This window comes from Perca flavescens, chromosome 16 (genome assembly GCF_004354835.1).
Source record: "Perca flavescens isolate YP-PL-M2 chromosome 16, PFLA_1.0, whole genome shotgun sequence".
Classification (NCBI taxonomy): domain Eukaryota; kingdom Metazoa; phylum Chordata; class Actinopteri; order Perciformes; family Percidae; genus Perca; species Perca flavescens.
The window spans coordinates 29,202,361-29,220,132 of record NC_041346.1 but is presented as its reverse complement, the minus strand read 5'-3'; the positions used below and the strand labels follow the sequence as shown (position 1 = coordinate 29,220,132).

At 40.0% G+C, this 17,772-nt stretch overlaps 2 protein-coding genes across 5 annotated transcripts in view; one reads left to right on the top strand and one right to left on the bottom strand.

Annotated features, from left to right (window-relative positions):
- Positions 1–5,991: 5,991 nt before the first annotated feature.
- On the top strand, positions 5,992–8,743 carry ubc (ubiquitin C). Its single transcript, XM_028601824.1, is given in 3 exon segments — positions 5,992–6,099; positions 7,421–8,279; positions 8,281–8,743. Coding segments are annotated over 2 exon segments (948 nt in total). The 5' UTR covers positions 5,992–6,099; positions 7,421–7,427; the 3' UTR covers positions 8,377–8,743.
- Positions 8,744–12,303: 3,560 nt separating this feature from the next.
- Positions 12,304–17,772, bottom strand: part of slc4a5b (solute carrier family 4 member 5b) — a 71,665-nt gene continuing 66,196 nt past the window's right edge. For all 4 annotated transcript variants that reach the window (XM_028601817.1, XM_028601822.1, XM_028601823.1 and 1 more), the window contains 2 exons: positions 15,174–15,226; positions 12,304–12,672 (listed from right to left, as the gene is read on the bottom strand). In XM_028601817.1, coding sequence (XP_028457618.1) covers positions 15,225–15,226 — 2 coding nt within the window. In that variant the 3' untranslated portion in view covers positions 12,304–12,672; positions 15,174–15,224. The remainder of the gene's footprint in view (positions 12,673–15,173; positions 15,227–17,772) is intronic.

The window sequence follows — 17,772 nt, the reverse complement described above, 5'->3', positions numbered from 1 at the left end:
GCAACTGTGGGCTAACGATAGCATCATGAAGTGCCCCAACAAACATTTACTCAGATTAATATTTACACTGGTTTAACTCAAGTCGCCATGTCACAAAATGTCTTGTCAGTTGGCTTTCATTTGGAAAATTATTATTATACTAGCCATCCTGTTAAAGTCGAGTTAGATTTGTCTTGTGACTTGTTGTTGAGGTGGGGGACCACTGCTTCAGATCGTCCACAAAACACAATTCACCAACATAAAAATATTTGAATCTACTTTATTGTCCTGAAAAGCTTCTTTGAAGTCGTAACTTTCACCCCAGAAGCATTTGTAGAGGTAAAGATTATCCACAAATGTTCTGCTATCCTGTTAAAGCAACACCAGAGATTCTTTTGTACCTTTTTAAAATGTTTCCAAAATTGTTTCAGTGGTTCATCAACTCATAACAGGGTGAACGGTACTGATGGTGAAATGAAGCTTCGCGAACCTCTGTCTTTATTTTCTGAGCTCACTAGATGGCGCTATCTGTTCAAAGAAAAAGGTTAAAGGAATGGCAATTAAGTGTGTATTCAAACCTTTTTTGAACAGAGAGCGCCATCTAGTGAGCTCAGAAAATAAAGACAGTGGTTCGCGAAGCTTCATTTGACCATCACTAGTGAACGGCACTTCTGCATTCGCTTTGCAGCCCTCTACCGGCTATAACCGCACTATGCAAGTTAGCCAGATCAGGTAGCGGATCTGTAATAAATGGACCACCAGACCCCGTGTCTCTGGTCTGAGACCAGTGAAGGATATCAGAAGTCTCTTTCCCGGTGCTGGCTGAGTGTTACTGAGCAGCCTCCAACTGAGCTTGAAGACGTAGATGTGACGTGAGCAACGTGTCTGAAAGTGTGAAGTCTTCTGGTAGCCGTGCCGAGAGAAATCTCAATCATTCCCCATCTTACAGAGACGGAGAGTGTAGGTATATGTAAGGAGATAACATAGACACAGGCTAATTATTGATCACTAACATGATAGTTAACATTAGTAATTAAACCTAAAAAGCTAATGGAAGTCCAAACTGCCTGTGAGCTTCTCCTGTACTATACGGTAATTCCTCTACTGTGTGACAGTAAGTCTCGTGGTTATGACCCAATCGTTAGCCTATTTTTACAAAAACATCTACTACGGAGCCATAACATGAGGTACAAGGTAATGGAGCCTTTTATACATTGTCGTGTTTCTTTAGAAATAAACAACGGACAAATAGAGTCTTTAAACGCTTCAGATGTAAAGTTATTCTCTGTCAAAATGACGTCCTATCGTTAAAGGTGCCCTGAAAATGAACTGCTACCTCCTCTGTCAGCTCTAGCCACTGAACAGAAATAAGCGGAGAAATCAGACCAATCACAAAAGCTGGTCAGTCTGACATCATACTGCCTGAGCTCACTACTATTCATGAGCTCGCCCAGTTGGGCTGGGTAAAGGATTCTGACAGCCAGGCTCTCATTGGCTAGCTGTTAGCCAATCAGATTAGCTTAGCTTAGATTGTTGAATATTAATTAGAACTGGCAGAAATCGAGCTGAGTCTTCCGGCAGGCTTTCTATACCACGCTACAATGGCTTGAAACAAGGTATCCAAGGCATTTTTTCCACAAAAAATGTAACAGAGTCCATGGTAGACATTACCACAAAGTCATGAAATACGTGTGGCAGGGCACCTTTAAAGGTGGAAATGGCCATAAAATATCTTTAAAAAATAAAATAAATAAAAACGTTGGAGACCAGCGCTTGAGATCGCCCACATCACCCAATTCCAACATCATCCCCTACATAAAAAGATTTGAATCTACTTAATAGTGCTGGAAAGCTTCTTTTAAAGTTGTTACTTTCACCACAGCATGTCGTTTTGGGCTTCCATTCAGTTTGAGAAGAAACTTTTTTTTCTTGGATTGAGTGCTGTTGTCTTGGAAATATCCCCTCATGGGTGGGAGGATAAATCCTGCCCAGCGGCATTTCCTTTCTGCCAACCCTCTTTAATGTCCTAATGATTCCTTCTGTTGCCACCCTGACTGCTAATAGGAAGATAATGCTTCCTGCCACGATAGCAATTTCCAGAGGCTTTCCTGCTGCGGTTAATTCAACTGTAGAGAAGCTTTTAACCAGATGCTTGAATGATATTAGACACTCTGAGGAAAACTGAGTGCCACCCACACAAGTTTAATGAACCAAAGGCATTCACAGAGCCAGAAATACATTACAGTTATGTCTGCATTGTAGGCATTTAGCTGGTTCTTTTATCTAGAGCAACTCGTAATGAGTGCAGCAACACAATGAGATCATTAATATTACAAGCTGTTAACAGCATGGGTCAGACTCACACCACTGAGGCAATAGATGCAGCAAATATTTGTCAAGGATATTAATGTTTAATAGAGAGATGCAGGGAAGTGATCTTTTTTTTTTCCTCACCGGTTTAAAGTCTAACTTTAAAAACACCTTAGATTACAGCAATTTGCATCAGAAATCCTATTCTCATTCAAATCTGAACCAAAAGACATAATGATATTTTTTTATTTAATTTCGGACTTACGGTACCTGTCCACAGTGCCGTTTTTTTGACTAGCAGTTACCAATTTCTCTTCAATAATCACTGACAATCAAAGAAAACAGGCTACACCATCCTACAAACGCCATGGCTGCACCCGTTTGGAACTTTTAATCTTGCATGGTCAGACCTTTCTCCACAGCGCTGTGGAGGAAGGTCTGGCAACACCACAAATGCATTCTGGGATAGGAGAAAAACCTCTCTATGTTGTTTGCATTTCTTTAAACCAATCACAATCGTCTCAGGTGACGCTAAGCTCCGGACACAGCGACGGTGGCTCTTAATAGTCTCTGGAAGGAAGTTGTTTTGGTGGAACATTTGCACCCTGCAAAAGAAAACGCCACATCCAATATTAAATGAAGTTAATTGTTGACATAATACAGTAACATGAGCTATTTAAATGAGCTGATACATGGTTAAACCTCATTGGCTCTTACCAGTGTATCTCCGTGTGTACTTCGTCCACTGCAATCCCACAAATCAGTCCCAAAAAACGTCCCAGTTAGAGAGGAAATGCCGTTTAAAATCATTCCCCCGAAAGAACCAAGCAGGCCTGCCTTGTTTCTTGTAGCCATTTTCCGCGTGTAGCTTGAAGTTTGTTGTTGTTTCTCCCGAAGTGAACAGAGTTTGAGAACAGCAACACACAGAGGAAGAGGAAGAGGGCGCCTCGGAAAATTATCCTGAAAATGTACTTCCATTGATGCAGACTACCTCAACTTTTCCTTATTTTACGAAAAGAGTTCACGGAAATGTGTTTCAGAACATTTTATGCAAAATTGCAGCTGAATCATTTTAGATTGATACCAGTCAGTTTAAAAGGTTTTTGTGATTGGACGTTATTGTTTTTAGCAGGAAAAGACGTGATAGATGTTACTGTAGGCAGCACGGTGGCTCAGTGGTCAGCACTTCTGCCTTACCGTAAGGAGGTTCTGGGTTCGAACCCAGGTCTTCCCGGGCCTTGCGTGTTCTCCCCACGCTTGTGTGGGTTGCATAAAAACATGCATACTAGGACTACAGTTGAAAATTAGCCAACTGGCTAACACTGGGGCATTTACAGAAATGTTGATTAATGTGCATTGTCCTAATCAAAATAAATAAATCTATACAAGACAAACACTGTTATTCTTTCCCTGATTTGTTTGCTTGCCAAAAAATTGTGAAATAAACCCCAGAAACAAACCTGGGCCGTAATTGACTTTATCCCCTTGTGTAAGATTCATTCCTTCGGTGCCTCAGTGGCTGTTTGATTTTGAATATTTTGTTAATTTTTGTTTAGTGAGTCTGAGGACAAATTGCAGCTACATCCGTGTTGAGCTGAATCACACAAACTCATACACAGGCTTAATAACCTGGATACTCAAAACAGCTGTGTTGTAATGGTAAACTAGTCCACAGAAACTCCTACAAGTGATACTCAATAAATATTTTGCAAATGGAAAACAAGCTTTTTTTAATATTTGAATGTATATTTTTATAATATGAGTGTGAAATGTGGTTCCCTGAAGCCTCAAATTGAAGCTGGCATTTAGAAAATATAATCTTTTTTTTCTTCAAGCAGTTCATTTAAAGGTGCAATACTGTATGTAATACTGACAGCTATTGTTTCAAATAATTACTGCAGTACAAATTCAAAATACTGGAGAGAGTCGTCTCCCGGGGTTTCCATTAATGGACGGAAATATATATTTGCATTTTTGAAAGGCACTGGACTACTTAGAAAATTATAGTATATTGAAACAAAATAAATAAATAACAAGTACTTACCAGTAGGAGGCAGTAATGCAACAGATAGGATACTAAATGCCGTAAAACCAAGAAGAAGAAGAAGAAGAAGAAGAAGAAGAAGAAGGAGTCGTCTCCTCTGCCCCGTCCTCCCCAAGGAGGTAAGCCTCTCCTCACAACGTGTAGCTCCTATGGCGCCATTTTGATGCTACCAAGCGCCCACCTCCCGTTAGCATCCCATTGACTCCCATTCATTTTGACGTCACTTTGACTGCGAATAACTTTACATCTGAAGCGTTTAAAGACTCTATTTGTCCGTTGTTTATTTCTAAAGAAACACGACAATGTATAAAAGGCTCCATTACCTTGTAGCTCACGTTATGGCTCCGTAGCAGACGCTTTTATAAAAATAGGCTAACGATTGGGTCATAACCACAAGACTTACTGTCACACAGTAGAGGAATTACCGTATAGTACAGGAGAAGCTCACAGGCAGTTTGGACTTCCATTAGCTGTTTAGGTTTAATTACTAATGTTAACTAGCATGTTAGTGATCAGTAATTAGCCTGTGTCTATGTTATCTCCTTACATATACCTACACTCTCCGTCTCTGTGAGATTGGGAATGATTGAGATTTCTCTCTCACAGCTACCAGAAGACTTCACACTTTCAGACACGTTGCTCACGTCACATCTACGTCTTCAAGCTCAGCTGGAGGCTGCTCAGTAGACAAAGTGTTAGTAATTATCTGAAATCAAAAAGACAATTACAAAGAAGAAGCACTCAATAGAGTGATAGTAATGAAGGAGCACACAAGTGTAAAAGGTCATAGGGTAACTAAAATCAATGGGTTTCCTCCTGTTGGGAAAATGTGTCAAGTATGCAGTCAGTTTATGCATAATGACGCATAAAGATTCTGCTTGTTTGACAATAAAAAAGGCATGATAATGGTGCTGGGGGAAAAAATCAATATGTTATTTCCTCATGTGGTTATAGAAATGCAAGCTCAAATTCGTTTTCAAGAGATACAATGACACAAATGGTCTGATGGACACACTTTCAAAGGTTATTGTCAGCCAAGAATCATGGCTATAGTATATAGGTAAAATAGACAGTTTTTTTTCTTCAGATTTACAGTTGAATGTTATATTGCAAAATAAAAAGGTGCAGATCATAATAATAACAAAATAATCGTATTGCTGGGTTACTTATTGATGCATTAATGTGTTCATCACTTTAAAGTTGCAGCTGGTAAAGGCATAGAGCTAATTTTAATTAGCCTACTGTATGTGTATAATCTTATATTTTTTAAATTGATTTATAGTTTGTATTAATAATCTAAATCAGCAAAGTAACTGGTTATGAAATAACTTTAGTGGGATAGAAGCATATGGTCGCATAAAATGGAAATATTCAAGTAAAATACATGTACCTCAAAATTGTACTTAATTAAATGCACTTATAACATTGCGTCACTCCTACCGACTCGCTGCATACGCATGTAAAGTATACATCCGCGCAGGTTGTGAAATGGCCATTTTTCACGGTCACTCTGGTCTAAAAATACTATTCGTAACTCCCATAAACAAAACATTATATTGTGTGTCAAACGAGAATATTCATGTTTACTTAACTCCGAAAAAATTATGGCGTTTTTTTTCATAAACGTACTTTATAGTTCCACCGGGTGGGAAAGCGGAAGGATATCTGACTGTTGGCTATAAAGCCCGCTCCACTGCTCTTTGTTTGTTACAACCTGACGGAACCCGGAAGACTCTGATACGTACACCGGTGGAAATCATTTGTTTGTGAGTAATTTAATAGTGTTCGTTGTGTTTAAACCGAGGTTTTGTCGTACATATAGTAATCTGGGATGTTTAATCGACGTTAATTACGCAGTTTGTAACAAAATCACAAGCTACATCCGCTGTTTTTGGGAGCTAACGAAGCTAGCCGCGGCCTAGCAAACTCAGAACGCGGCCTAGCCTCGAACAGGCCTAGTCTCAGAAAACGTCTTAAATTCACATAACGTAATGACGATACATCTTTTAAATGTCAGTTGAACCAATAAATAACCAAACGTCAACATTTAAAGAGATTAAGAGTTTAGCTTTTTGTATGTGGGCACAATAAAGACAAACTACCATTATATTGCGGCATCATCTTCCTTAGCAACGTTAGCTAGCATATTAGCTTCGTCACTCTCGTCGAACCGTCTGGTTTAGCCGAACAACTGAGCCCTTATTCTGCTTCGACATTTACGGGCTTCTTCTAGTAACACTGGAGCCAGGATTTTGTTATTTACAAGGCTTCTAGCAGAAAGGGAAGCTTGTGACTTATTTTTAAATTCGGCTAACTGTCAGTTTAGCTAACGCTAGCTAGCTAGATGACTCGGTAAAAAAAATAAAAAAAAATCTTGGACATTTCACCATATATAGCTAGTTAACTTTTATTAATGTAAAACTATAGTAGGTAGCTTGTACAGTGCAACATTAACAGTAGACTAGACAATGAGACTCAACAAAAAATAGGTTTCAATAAATTACAGGCCTGATAAGCATAAATGGCACTTTAATATATACATTGAATCAGTTAAAGAATCTAAAGTCATGAAAACTGAAGTGTGGGCTAATTTTGTGTACATTAGGAGAGTAGTAAATATTGAGCAAAAATGTAACAAATCCATAGAAAATTAATGTTTTACTACCCTTTTGTCTAGTTGTGTCTGTACATAGTTGGGTAGATAATTTCTCATTTGCATATTTTAACATAACCTTTCAGAATCTAATGTCTAACTGGGCAATAATGGTAATATCTGTTCTCTAGTCTTTAAAATGTCAGAATTTGGTTTGGGAAACAGTTTTGGTCTCAAATTCTGAGCCAGAAATCTCAACTTCAATAGCACTGTAAAGAAAATTATTTAAGAACTTTAAAAGCTAGTTGTTTTAATGGTGGCTAAGTTGAATAATAGAAACTAAAAGTAGCGTGACACTTTGACAAACTGCTTCCTTCGGAAATCCCCAAATGCAACTGCAGAGCAATTTATTACTGTGTATGCAAATAAAGTGAAAACAGAAATGTGGCTTTCAGTTTTATTTTATTGAGTAATTTTTTTTTTTTTCTGAACAGTGTCAAAATGCAGATCTTTGTGAAGACCCTCACTGGCAAGACCATCACCCTGGAGGTGGAGCCCAGCGACTCCATTGAGAACGTCAAGGCCAAGATCCAGGATAAGGAGGGGATCCCCCCAGACCAGCAGAGGCTGATCTTTGCTGGCAAGCAGCTCGAGGATGGCCGCACCCTCTCTGACTACAACATCCAGAAGGAGTCCACCCTCCATCTTGTGCTCCGTCTCCGTGGAGGCATGCAGATCTTTGTGAAGACTCTCACCGGCAAGACCATCACCCTGGAGGTGGAGCCCAGTGACTCCATTGAGAACGTCAAGGCCAAGATCCAGGATAAGGAGGGGATCCCCCCAGACCAGCAGAGGCTGATCTTTGCTGGCAAGCAGCTCGAGGATGGCCGCACCCTCTCTGACTACAACATCCAGAAGGAGTCCACCCTCCACCTGGTCTTGCGTCTCCGTGGAGGCATGCAGATCTTTGTGAAGACCCTCACCGGCAAGACCATCACCCTGGAGGTTGAGCCCAGCGACACCATTGAGAACGTGAAGGCCAAGATCCAGGATAAGGAGGGGATCCCTCCAGACCAGCAGAGGCTGATCTTTGCCGGCAAGCAGCTGGAAGATGGCCGCACCCTCTCTGACTACAACATCCAGAAGGAGTCCACCCTCCATCTTGTGCTCCGTCTCCGTGGAGGCATGCAGATCTTCGTGAAGACCCTCACCGGCAAGACCATCACCCTGGAGGTGGAGCCCAGCGACTCCATTGAGAACGTCAAGGCCAAGATCCAGGATAAGGAGGGGATCCCTCCAGACCAGCAGAGGCTGATCTTTGCTGGCAAGCAGCTGGAAGATGGCCGCACCCTCTCTGACTACAACATCCAGAAGGAGTCCACCCTCCATCTTGTGCTCCGTCTCCGTGGCGGAAACTGATCTGTTCCAGCTTGAAGATGTCTCCGTATAACCACCATCTTTATTCCAGTATTGAAGGGGGGAAATCCCTTGTGCTCCAGTCATTCCTTATTTTTAAAGTTTAAATAAAGGTTGAGCGTTCCTGACTTTTGCTTTGTTAATTTCACTTTTTGCATTTTGACTGCTTTAGCTGACAGGTTAGTGTTAAATGTGGGTTTTTTTTGGGTTCCAGACTTTGAGTTGAGGCATTTTTCATCTGTAACAGAAAATACACAAACGTGTTGAAGTGATAATTAGACTAAATAAGTATCTGCATGGTAGAAGAAATGTTCAGTGTGTTCATAAAGACCTCCTGAGAGGAGCCTCGATTGAAATGATGCTGTTTAAAATGATAACTAATAAAAAGGATTCTTACATCATCTGGTCAACTCATAATTTCAAGAGTAATTCTAGCTGGCTGACTTAACTAATTTCTGGTTCTTAAACTTATTTTGTTTCTAATTCCCAACAGGAAAGTACTTACCCTGCTTGGTGAGTAATGTCAGATTTAATTAAAAGTTAAGTGCACACATCTCTCTAAAATCAGAGGTTTTTGGGTGGTGAGGTGTAATGTTTGTCCACAAGGTGTCACCAGAGAACCAGTTAACAGTTGTCGAGACATTTCATAAATGGTGAAAAATAATCTGTACTTAAAAGATGAATCTAATACCACAGTTATAAAGCAGAGGGCTTCATGGTGCTGGAGTGTCTTACTGATGGATGGAGCTACACTTTATAATCAGATTTTAATTTAGAGAAGTACTAATATGGCACAAAGTCCTGCATTGAGTTGTCTAAAGCAGAGATCTTCAATCCTCAAAATAACTGCACCAATACCTTCTTTTTTTTATTTATTTTTTTTATATAATTGCAACATGAATCCAACATTGGGAGATTTAAATCAGCCTTTGTAGAAAACTCCCTCTCACTGATTGGCTTACTGGCCTATAGGAAGGTAATTACTACAGTAATAGTCCACAGAATGCTAATCCTACTGCTGCACTGTTCCACATAACATTCATAAAATCATGCCAACAAATATTTTTAATTGCTTATTCAAACAAGTCAATATATAAAGGCTTTAGGCTGCCTTACTTGTTACTGTAGGCCCAGTTTAATACGCAACTTCATTTTATACATTATACTGTATGTAGTCTTAATTTTTTAATTAAAAGGAATACAACATTAAGAAATGCATTTAAAAAATACTGTAAATTAGATAAAATAAATTTAAAATAAAAGAAATGAAAAAATACTGTAAATTAGATAAAATAAATTTAAAATATTTAAGAGTACAAGAAATTTAAAAATAAAAATATATTTAAAAATAAATAAACGATCTGCCTTCAATAGAAAGTGTCACCTTCACACTTTTAATTCATAACCTCAACATTATTACTTTATTATTTATGTTTTTACTTTAAAACAAGCTTCAACCAATCAAAATTCACATACCTTTTCTGCCGATCGACTAATTAACAGCCTAATCGTTCCAGCTGTACGTGTACAAACTGTCAAGGAGTTTAAACTATTTGTGCTTAAAAAAATCAATCAACAAATTAATTTGTAAAGTAACTAAAGCTGTCAAATAAATGTAAAAGTAAAAAGTATAGAATTCCCCTCTGAATTGTAGCGGAGTAGAAATACAAAGTGCTATGAAAAGGAAAAATAGAAGTACATCAAATTAGTACTTTAGTAACCGTACATGAGTTAAATGTACTTTAAACCTTAATCACGTCAGGACAAAACAAACCAACTTTATACTCCGTTTTATTACATTTTCAGGGTTTTACATCCATAATGCACATAAACAGTCATGTAAATCTCTATTATTCTTTAAATGCTTGAGAGAAAAAAAGCAAAGATGAACAAATGATCAATAATACTGATGCCTAACACAGGTTCAGAGTGGGCTCATGCATTTATTATTATTTATATTGTTATTGACACATTTTGGTTGGTTCGTTGAAGCTAGTCTTGTCACTGGAGGAGCTGTGCGCTGAGAGAGGAGAGGAGAGAGTTTGAGGTCGGGGAGCTGTGGAATAATTCGGGATGTAACGATGCATCGTGAATAAATATATAAAAGTTACAACCGGAGGAGATAATAAAAAAAAAAGTTTTTAAAATGTCCTGGCGCGTAATCTCCTTTAGATTTCACTTGTTGCGTCTCAGTTTATTTATTTGAAGAGATTTTTGTTCCATTTTGTTATTTTCAGGGTTCAGAGGTATTTTAACCAGTACTTTTCCATGACTTTTTGGCAAGTTTCCATGACTGTGTTCCTGAAAATGTCAGTCGACATTATACAATAAGAATAAAAAAATCTGTGTCAACGTTTACCCTCAGAGGTTTAACTATAAACAATGTATGTGGTTCATAGTGGGATTTAGTAAATTAAACACATATTATTATGCTGGGTTAAAAATTCCATGACTTTTCCAAAACTTTATGGGTCTTTGTATTTTTCCAAAAACCTTTCCAGGCCTGGAATTTGCATTTTTCAAATTCCATAACTTTTCCAGTTTTTTTTTTTAAAAACGTATGAACCCTGATGCAAAAAATCTAATTAATTTCTTATTTAATGTTTGTTATTTCCCCCTTGTGTTGTCTTCCCGTTCCACCATGCGCGTTTTTTCTGGGTAAAAATTGTCGCTATTTTTCCCCCCAAGTCTGTTGTCACTTATTCTGATGTTTGTTGATTTTTTTATGCGCTTATCTTTTGTTTTTTTTCCCACTTTTTACGACATTTTTGTCAATTTTTTTCAACGTTCTTTTATCCATTTCTTTCTTCAAGTAATATAAATTAAATAAAACCCCCAAATTCAATAATAGTAGTGAACGGATCATTTATTTTACTGGTGAAGAGCTTTGTGTGGAACCATCCGCATTATTATTTTTTTTGAACAATTTAAAGTAAAACCCAAGTTTATGTTGTAGGAAACTTTTTGAAAATGGGTCAATAAATGTGACCCGAAGACAACAGGAAGATTAATATCAGTTGCACAGTGATAAGAGGACACATCTGTTGTTTTGGCACCGTTTTGTAGAAATAAAGGAATCCTATTTACTCATTTGTCTGCAGCTCATTCTGTTAAAAATAATAATAAAAAAAAATCCTGAAAAAAACTCATATCATGAACTTTAAATTGCGTGTTGAGTGTATCGTTACATCCCTGAAAAAAAAACGTAGCGTTATATCTAATAAAGAGCATATTAAAAGGTGTGAAAGAGCACTTTCTGTATGCATATTAGTCTCAGCCTCTAAAAAAAAACCAAATTTAAACTGAGATAAAATGTAGATATCAAGCAGATTATGAGTTATTCACAACCCTTTGCACCTTCCTTTTGTGTGCGTGTGGGCTTATTTTACTATATTCATGGGGTCCAAAAACTGGGGAATAAAGTATACTTGTGGGGTCCCGACAGCTTTGTGGGGCCAAAATTCTGGACCCCACAAGGTTAAAGGGCTGTTTGAGGGTTAAAACTTGGTTTTAGGATTAGGGTTAGAATTAGGTTATGGTTAGGGTGAGGATAAGGGTTAAGGTTAGGCATTTAGTTGTGATGGTTAAGGTGAGGGTAAGGGTTAAGGTTAGGCATTTAGTGGTGATGGTTAAGGTGAGGGTAAGGGTTAAGGTTAGGCATTTAGTGGTGATGGTTAAGGTTAGCGTAAGGGTTAAGGTTAGGCATTTAGTGGTGATGGTTAAGGTGAGGGTAAGGGTTAAGGTTAGGCATTTAGTTGTGATGGTTAAGGTGAGGGTAAGGGTTAAGGTTAGGCATTTAGTTGTGATGGTTAAGGTTAGGGTAAGGGTTAAGGTTAGGCATTTAGTTGTGATGGTTAAGGTTAGGGTAAGGGTTAAGGTTAGGCATTTAGTTGTGATGGTTAAGGTTAGGGTAAGGGTTAAGGTTAGGCATTTAGTGGTGATGGTTAAGGTGAGGGTAAGGGGCTAGGGAATGCATTATGTCAATGACGGGTCCCCACAATGGTAGTGAAACAAAAGTCTGTGTGTGTGTAAACGGTGTGTCTACAGGACGGTCTCAGCACAGGAGTCCCCGAAGTGAGCGTGCAGTTTTTGGCGTAAGTCTCTGTGTATTTCAGGTGGAGGCAGCCAGACCCGAGGGGGATAAAAGCGCTGGTGTTGCCTGGAGTAGAAGCCCGACTCCTCGCAGTCCGAGTCCACCTGGATGCTGAGCTGGGGGGGCGCGGGCGGGCGCGGGGGCGGCGGGCGTGGCGGAGCGTCCCCGGGGCCGAGGCTCGAGGTCTGGGAGTGGGCAGGTGAGTCGGGGCAGGAGATCTTCAGGTGGAGGGTGATGCTGTGGGAACCGGCCAGGTTACACTTTTACTCTCTCCATCTCACACATGCACACAGTGTCCAGTTCATTAGGTACACAGGGTTAAAAAAGCACATGCTGTCTAATCACTGGTTCTCAACCTGTGGTACCAGTACCACTGGTGGTACGTACACAAGCTCCCTCTAGTGCAGTGGTTCCCAACGTTTTTTCCCTGGCGCCCCCCCTACATATGTCTAAGAAAAGCTGAGCCCCTCACCCTGAAACCAAAGTTGAGGTAACTCTGGAGATAGAGCCTTACTTTCTTTTTTTGATACAGAGCAGTTATCAGGACTTTTCCGTTTCTCCGTCATGTTTCATTCATAAAATAGTGATGCCACGGCGGCAGGAAAGACGAGGATGATAGCAGCTAGCAGCTAACAGCTAGCAGCTAACAGCTAGCAGCTAACAGCTAGCAGCTGACCTGATGACAGCAAGGGTCCCAGGTTAAGGGGTCCCTACGTAGCCTGCCTACAATTTTAAGCGAGAACAAAAATATATAGTTTTCATACAGACTTTTGTATACATTGTATATTCTAGTGTATTATCATCATTTGTTTAACTTTTTTTTTTTTTTTTACCTCAACCTCAAACCAGATAAAGACTTGCGCACCCCCTGTGATCTTTGCCGCCCCCATAAGGGGTGTCCGGACCCCAGGTTGGGAACCACTGCTCTAGAGCACTGGTTCTCAAACTTTTTTCAATAATAGGGTTTTTATGTCGACCAAACTGTGAGTGAGAAGACGATATGAGACATGCAATAATACAGTCAAAGATATTTGACTTTTTCAAAATAAAAGCATGTCAACAAACTGAACATGTCAGGGCCCTGGATGTGATTCTCATTTTCCATTGTGGACCTTAGTGAAGTTGAGTTTGACTCTCCTAGTTTAAGGGATCTGGATCCGGCAAACGTTTTAATTATCTATTATTGTGAACCATTCAGATTGGTTGAAATCCTTCATTTATGTTTAGGATGAATCCAATAACCTTCATAGACATTTTGAATATACTCCAGCTGCAACCATTAGTCCATTAATCAATTATTCAATCGACAAACCGCTATTTTGATGACTATATAATAATTTCAGATATTTTTCACGCCAATAAAAGGCAACTATTCACTTCTCAATTGTAAAGATGTTCTGTTTTAGTTGCCTTACATGATACAACCTGCACATCAGCGTCATGAGCCACGGTTATTTTAAAAAGAAACAACTAAAATCCAATCATGATGAATCCCCTTGTACATTTATTTGGTTAGAGTAATGGATAACGTTCAAACAGTTCCACTTGGAATGATTGAGCCACCATCACTATCTGCAAAAGCAATGATGCATCGACAATTTAAAGGTGTTTGAATGGTAGCATTGGTGTCATTTTCCCTATTTTCCTGTGTTTTTGTGTCTAAGGGACTGATGTGAACAACTATCTTTGACATCGGTCCAGTATTAAGCGAGGTTGCTGCAGTCAGCAGCGGAGAAACAAGCTACAATCTAAGTTAATAGGGCAACTGACCTGCTTGTATTTACCTTCACAAAAGTGCTCGTTTTGCCACTGACAGACTCAGATTAAGTGACTGACAACATTATGGAAAGAGATAGACCTTTAAAACCTCTTTGAGACCTTTCTGTTGAACCAGAAACAGCTCTGAAGTTGCTAGCTCTAAACCTACCAGACTCCATTTAAAAAAACGATACTTTTAGCGTGTATAGAGCCAACGTATCTTCACATGTAAATCAGTAAACTGTGTTTATTTCAACCAAAACTAGAGTTGTGATGGTTGGAAAAGTGGAAAGACGACCCAAAACGTGTTTTTCACAGATTTATTTTGTTTCTGTCGACTTTAAATGAAGTGTATTTTACGTTGCTAAAATAACTGTTTATTTACATGGAGTCTGGTGTGTTTACGGACGCAATTTCGTGGATATTTTTACAGTATGTTCAAAAAAAGGATCTTACTCTTTAACAGAAAGGTCGACCTCCTTAGAAATCCTTTACATAATGTTGTCAGACACTTAGAATATTAAATTGAGTCTGTCAGCGGCAAAACAAGCATTTTAGTGAAGGTAAATACAAGCTGGACAGTTGCCCTATTAACTTAGATTGTAGCTTGTTTAATACTGGACCAATGTCAGTAAGATCGTTGTTCCCTTCAGTCACTTAGACACAAAAACATAAGAAAATAGGGTCCAAGTTGAAAAAAAATCAGTAGTTACACTTTAAAGTATGTACAACTGACTATTCAAATGTCCTCATGAACTGCCTTGTACACAGTACTTTCTATATGTACTGAATTATCCTATATTAACTGCACAAGCAATGTAAAAACAAAAGTAAAATGTCTAAAATCCTCATCCAACATGAATCCACCTGAACAGAATGTGTGTTTCTGTGCGGTAACTACTGCATGTGTTCTGTTAGTCTGAAGGTGAAGGTGTCGGGTGAGTAAATTAGATCACGTGTAGTTTCAGCACACGGCATACCTGCGGTCTAATTCATTTTGATTGGACGAGACTGTTGAGTAAGGGTTCATCTCCTGTACGAAAAACACACGGAGACACAAAGAGAAACATATGCACAACACAGAACAAGCAACACAAACACAGAGACACAAAGATGAACAACAACATCAAGTTAACCGTGATGACAAGCAGTTGATGTTTAGATGTTGCTCGGCACCACTGACCTTTCCATGACGATTAACCGTTAACCATCTTCAACACAGTGGCTAGGTTTGTAACATAGTCTGCCAGCGGCAGTCATCACAAACATTTTGTGCTGCCCCCCGAACGTGACATGGACTGCATGCGTTACGTTTCTAATCATCCGCTGCGTCACTTTCAACAGCTTAAAGGGGTGATAGAATGCACAACCGATTTCACCCCGTCATAGTTGAATAACAACAGTTCGGTGGGTAAATAGGATGCATACATAGAAGCTCAAAGTCCCACTGACATCCCTTTACTATGAAAATCTCATATTTTGAATCTCAACAAAGCAGGAAGTTGACGTCAACCTCCCAAAAACCGGAACCTTTGTCAGCCCATGGGTGTATTAAGAGAACAGTCACAACATTTACATAGGCTACACAACTGACCTGAGATCTTTCTGAGATTTCTTCCTGCTGAACCCTGCAGCTCCCCGCTACATCCAGTCACTGTTCCATTATTAATGTGACTATTATCGCCACTGTTCATCACACCCCCAACCGGCCCGTCAGACACCGCCTACCAAGAGCCTGGGTCTGTCCGAGGTTTCTTCCCAAGAGGGAGTTTTTCCTCGCCACTGTCGCACTGCTTGCTCTTGAGGGAATTACTGTAATTGTTGGAATTGTTGGGGCTTTGTAAATTATAGAGTGTGGTCTAGACCTACTCTATCTGTAAAGTGTCTCGAGATAACTCTTGTTATGATTTGATACTATAAATAAAATTGAATTGAATTGAATTAGATCAGGTAGTCTTCTGAATCTAGCTAGGTTGCGCAGATCTCTGCTATTCCATTACAAAATTCACTTCTGAAACTTTTTTATGCGAGAAATCAACTATGTAAAGCTCAAATATGGGCAACTTTACGAAAATGGATGGCTAATTGCAAATTTTGTCCGACTGTGTGACGGACTTCAGCGTCGGTGCTGCCTGTGTTGCTGCCTCGCCGCCCAGCCTGCCTTCCTTCACACCCCCCTACCTGCTCTGAGGTACTTGGAGCTCCGTCACGACTGGCAGCCCACAGCACTCCATACCCGCGCAAAGTCACCGTCTCTTGGGGTAATAGACAACTAAATGCCCCTGCTCTGACAGAGCTCCAGGGCCTGAAACTCCCCTCTTCCTGCTAGCTAAATGCCCGGTGTGTGTGTGAGTGAGAGCACGGTCAGCGAGCTTGTTACACCAGCAATCTCTTACCACAGGTTTCAGTAAATCTTTTAATGTGTGTAATTATAATGTGTTGAGTTATTTAAACAAACGATTGGGGAAATAAACGCCTCTTGCCCGCGAGTCTCATTGATAGAGCCTGCGGCTGGATGGAGCTAGCTACCTCCTCTTAGAATTCCTCTGGAATTCACAAATACTCATTAACCTAAAATCGGACACCGTTGTTAGCTTTATAAGACATTTATTTAGATGTTGTATAAGTGGCGTGACGAAATTCAAACTGTAAATATACTCGAATTACGACCAAAAATGAAGCTAACTAGCTGCAATCTGTACACTAGTGTAGGGACAGTCGCAGCTAACGAAACCCTTACAGTTCACAAATATTAATTAACTTGAAATCGGACACCGTTGTTAGCTTTATAAGACATTTAGATGTTGTATAGCTAAGTGGCGTGACATTGTGTGTAACATGTGGTAAGAGATTGCTGGTGTAACAAGCTCGCTGACCGCGCTCTCACTCTCACACAATGGTTCATTTAGCTAGCAGGAAGAGGGGAGATGCAGGCCCTGGAGCTCTGTCAGGGCTGCGGCGTTTGGTTACTACCAATGCCCAAACGGCGACTTTGCGCGGGTATGAGGTGCTGCGGGCTGCAGGCCGGGGTCTGTGGAGGAAGGCAGGCCGGGCGGCCAGGCAGCAACACAGGCAGCACAGGCCGCTGAACTCCGACACACAGTTTAACCAAATTTGCAATCAGCCATCCATTTTTGTAAAACGGCCCATATTTGAGCTTTGTATAGTTTATTTCTTGCATAAAAAAGTCTCAGAAGTGAATTTGGTAACGAAACATTGCAACTTCTGGAACATGAAATTCTGTTGCGTCTCTAATGTGTGTGTATTGGGGATTCGCTCAACCAATCAGCACGCGTCTCTAATGTGTGTGTATTGGGGATTCGCTCAACCAATCAGCACGCGTCTCTAATGTGTGTGTATTGGGGATTCGCTCAACCAATCAGCACGCATCTCTAATGCGTGTGTATGGCGATTCGTTCAACCAATCAGCACGCGTCTCTAATGTGTGTGTATTGGGGATTCGCTCAACCAATCAGCACGCGTCTCTAATGTGTGTGTATTGGGGATTCGCTCAACCAATCAGCACGCATCTCTAATGCGTGTGTATGGCGATTCGTTCAACCAATCAGCACGCGTCTC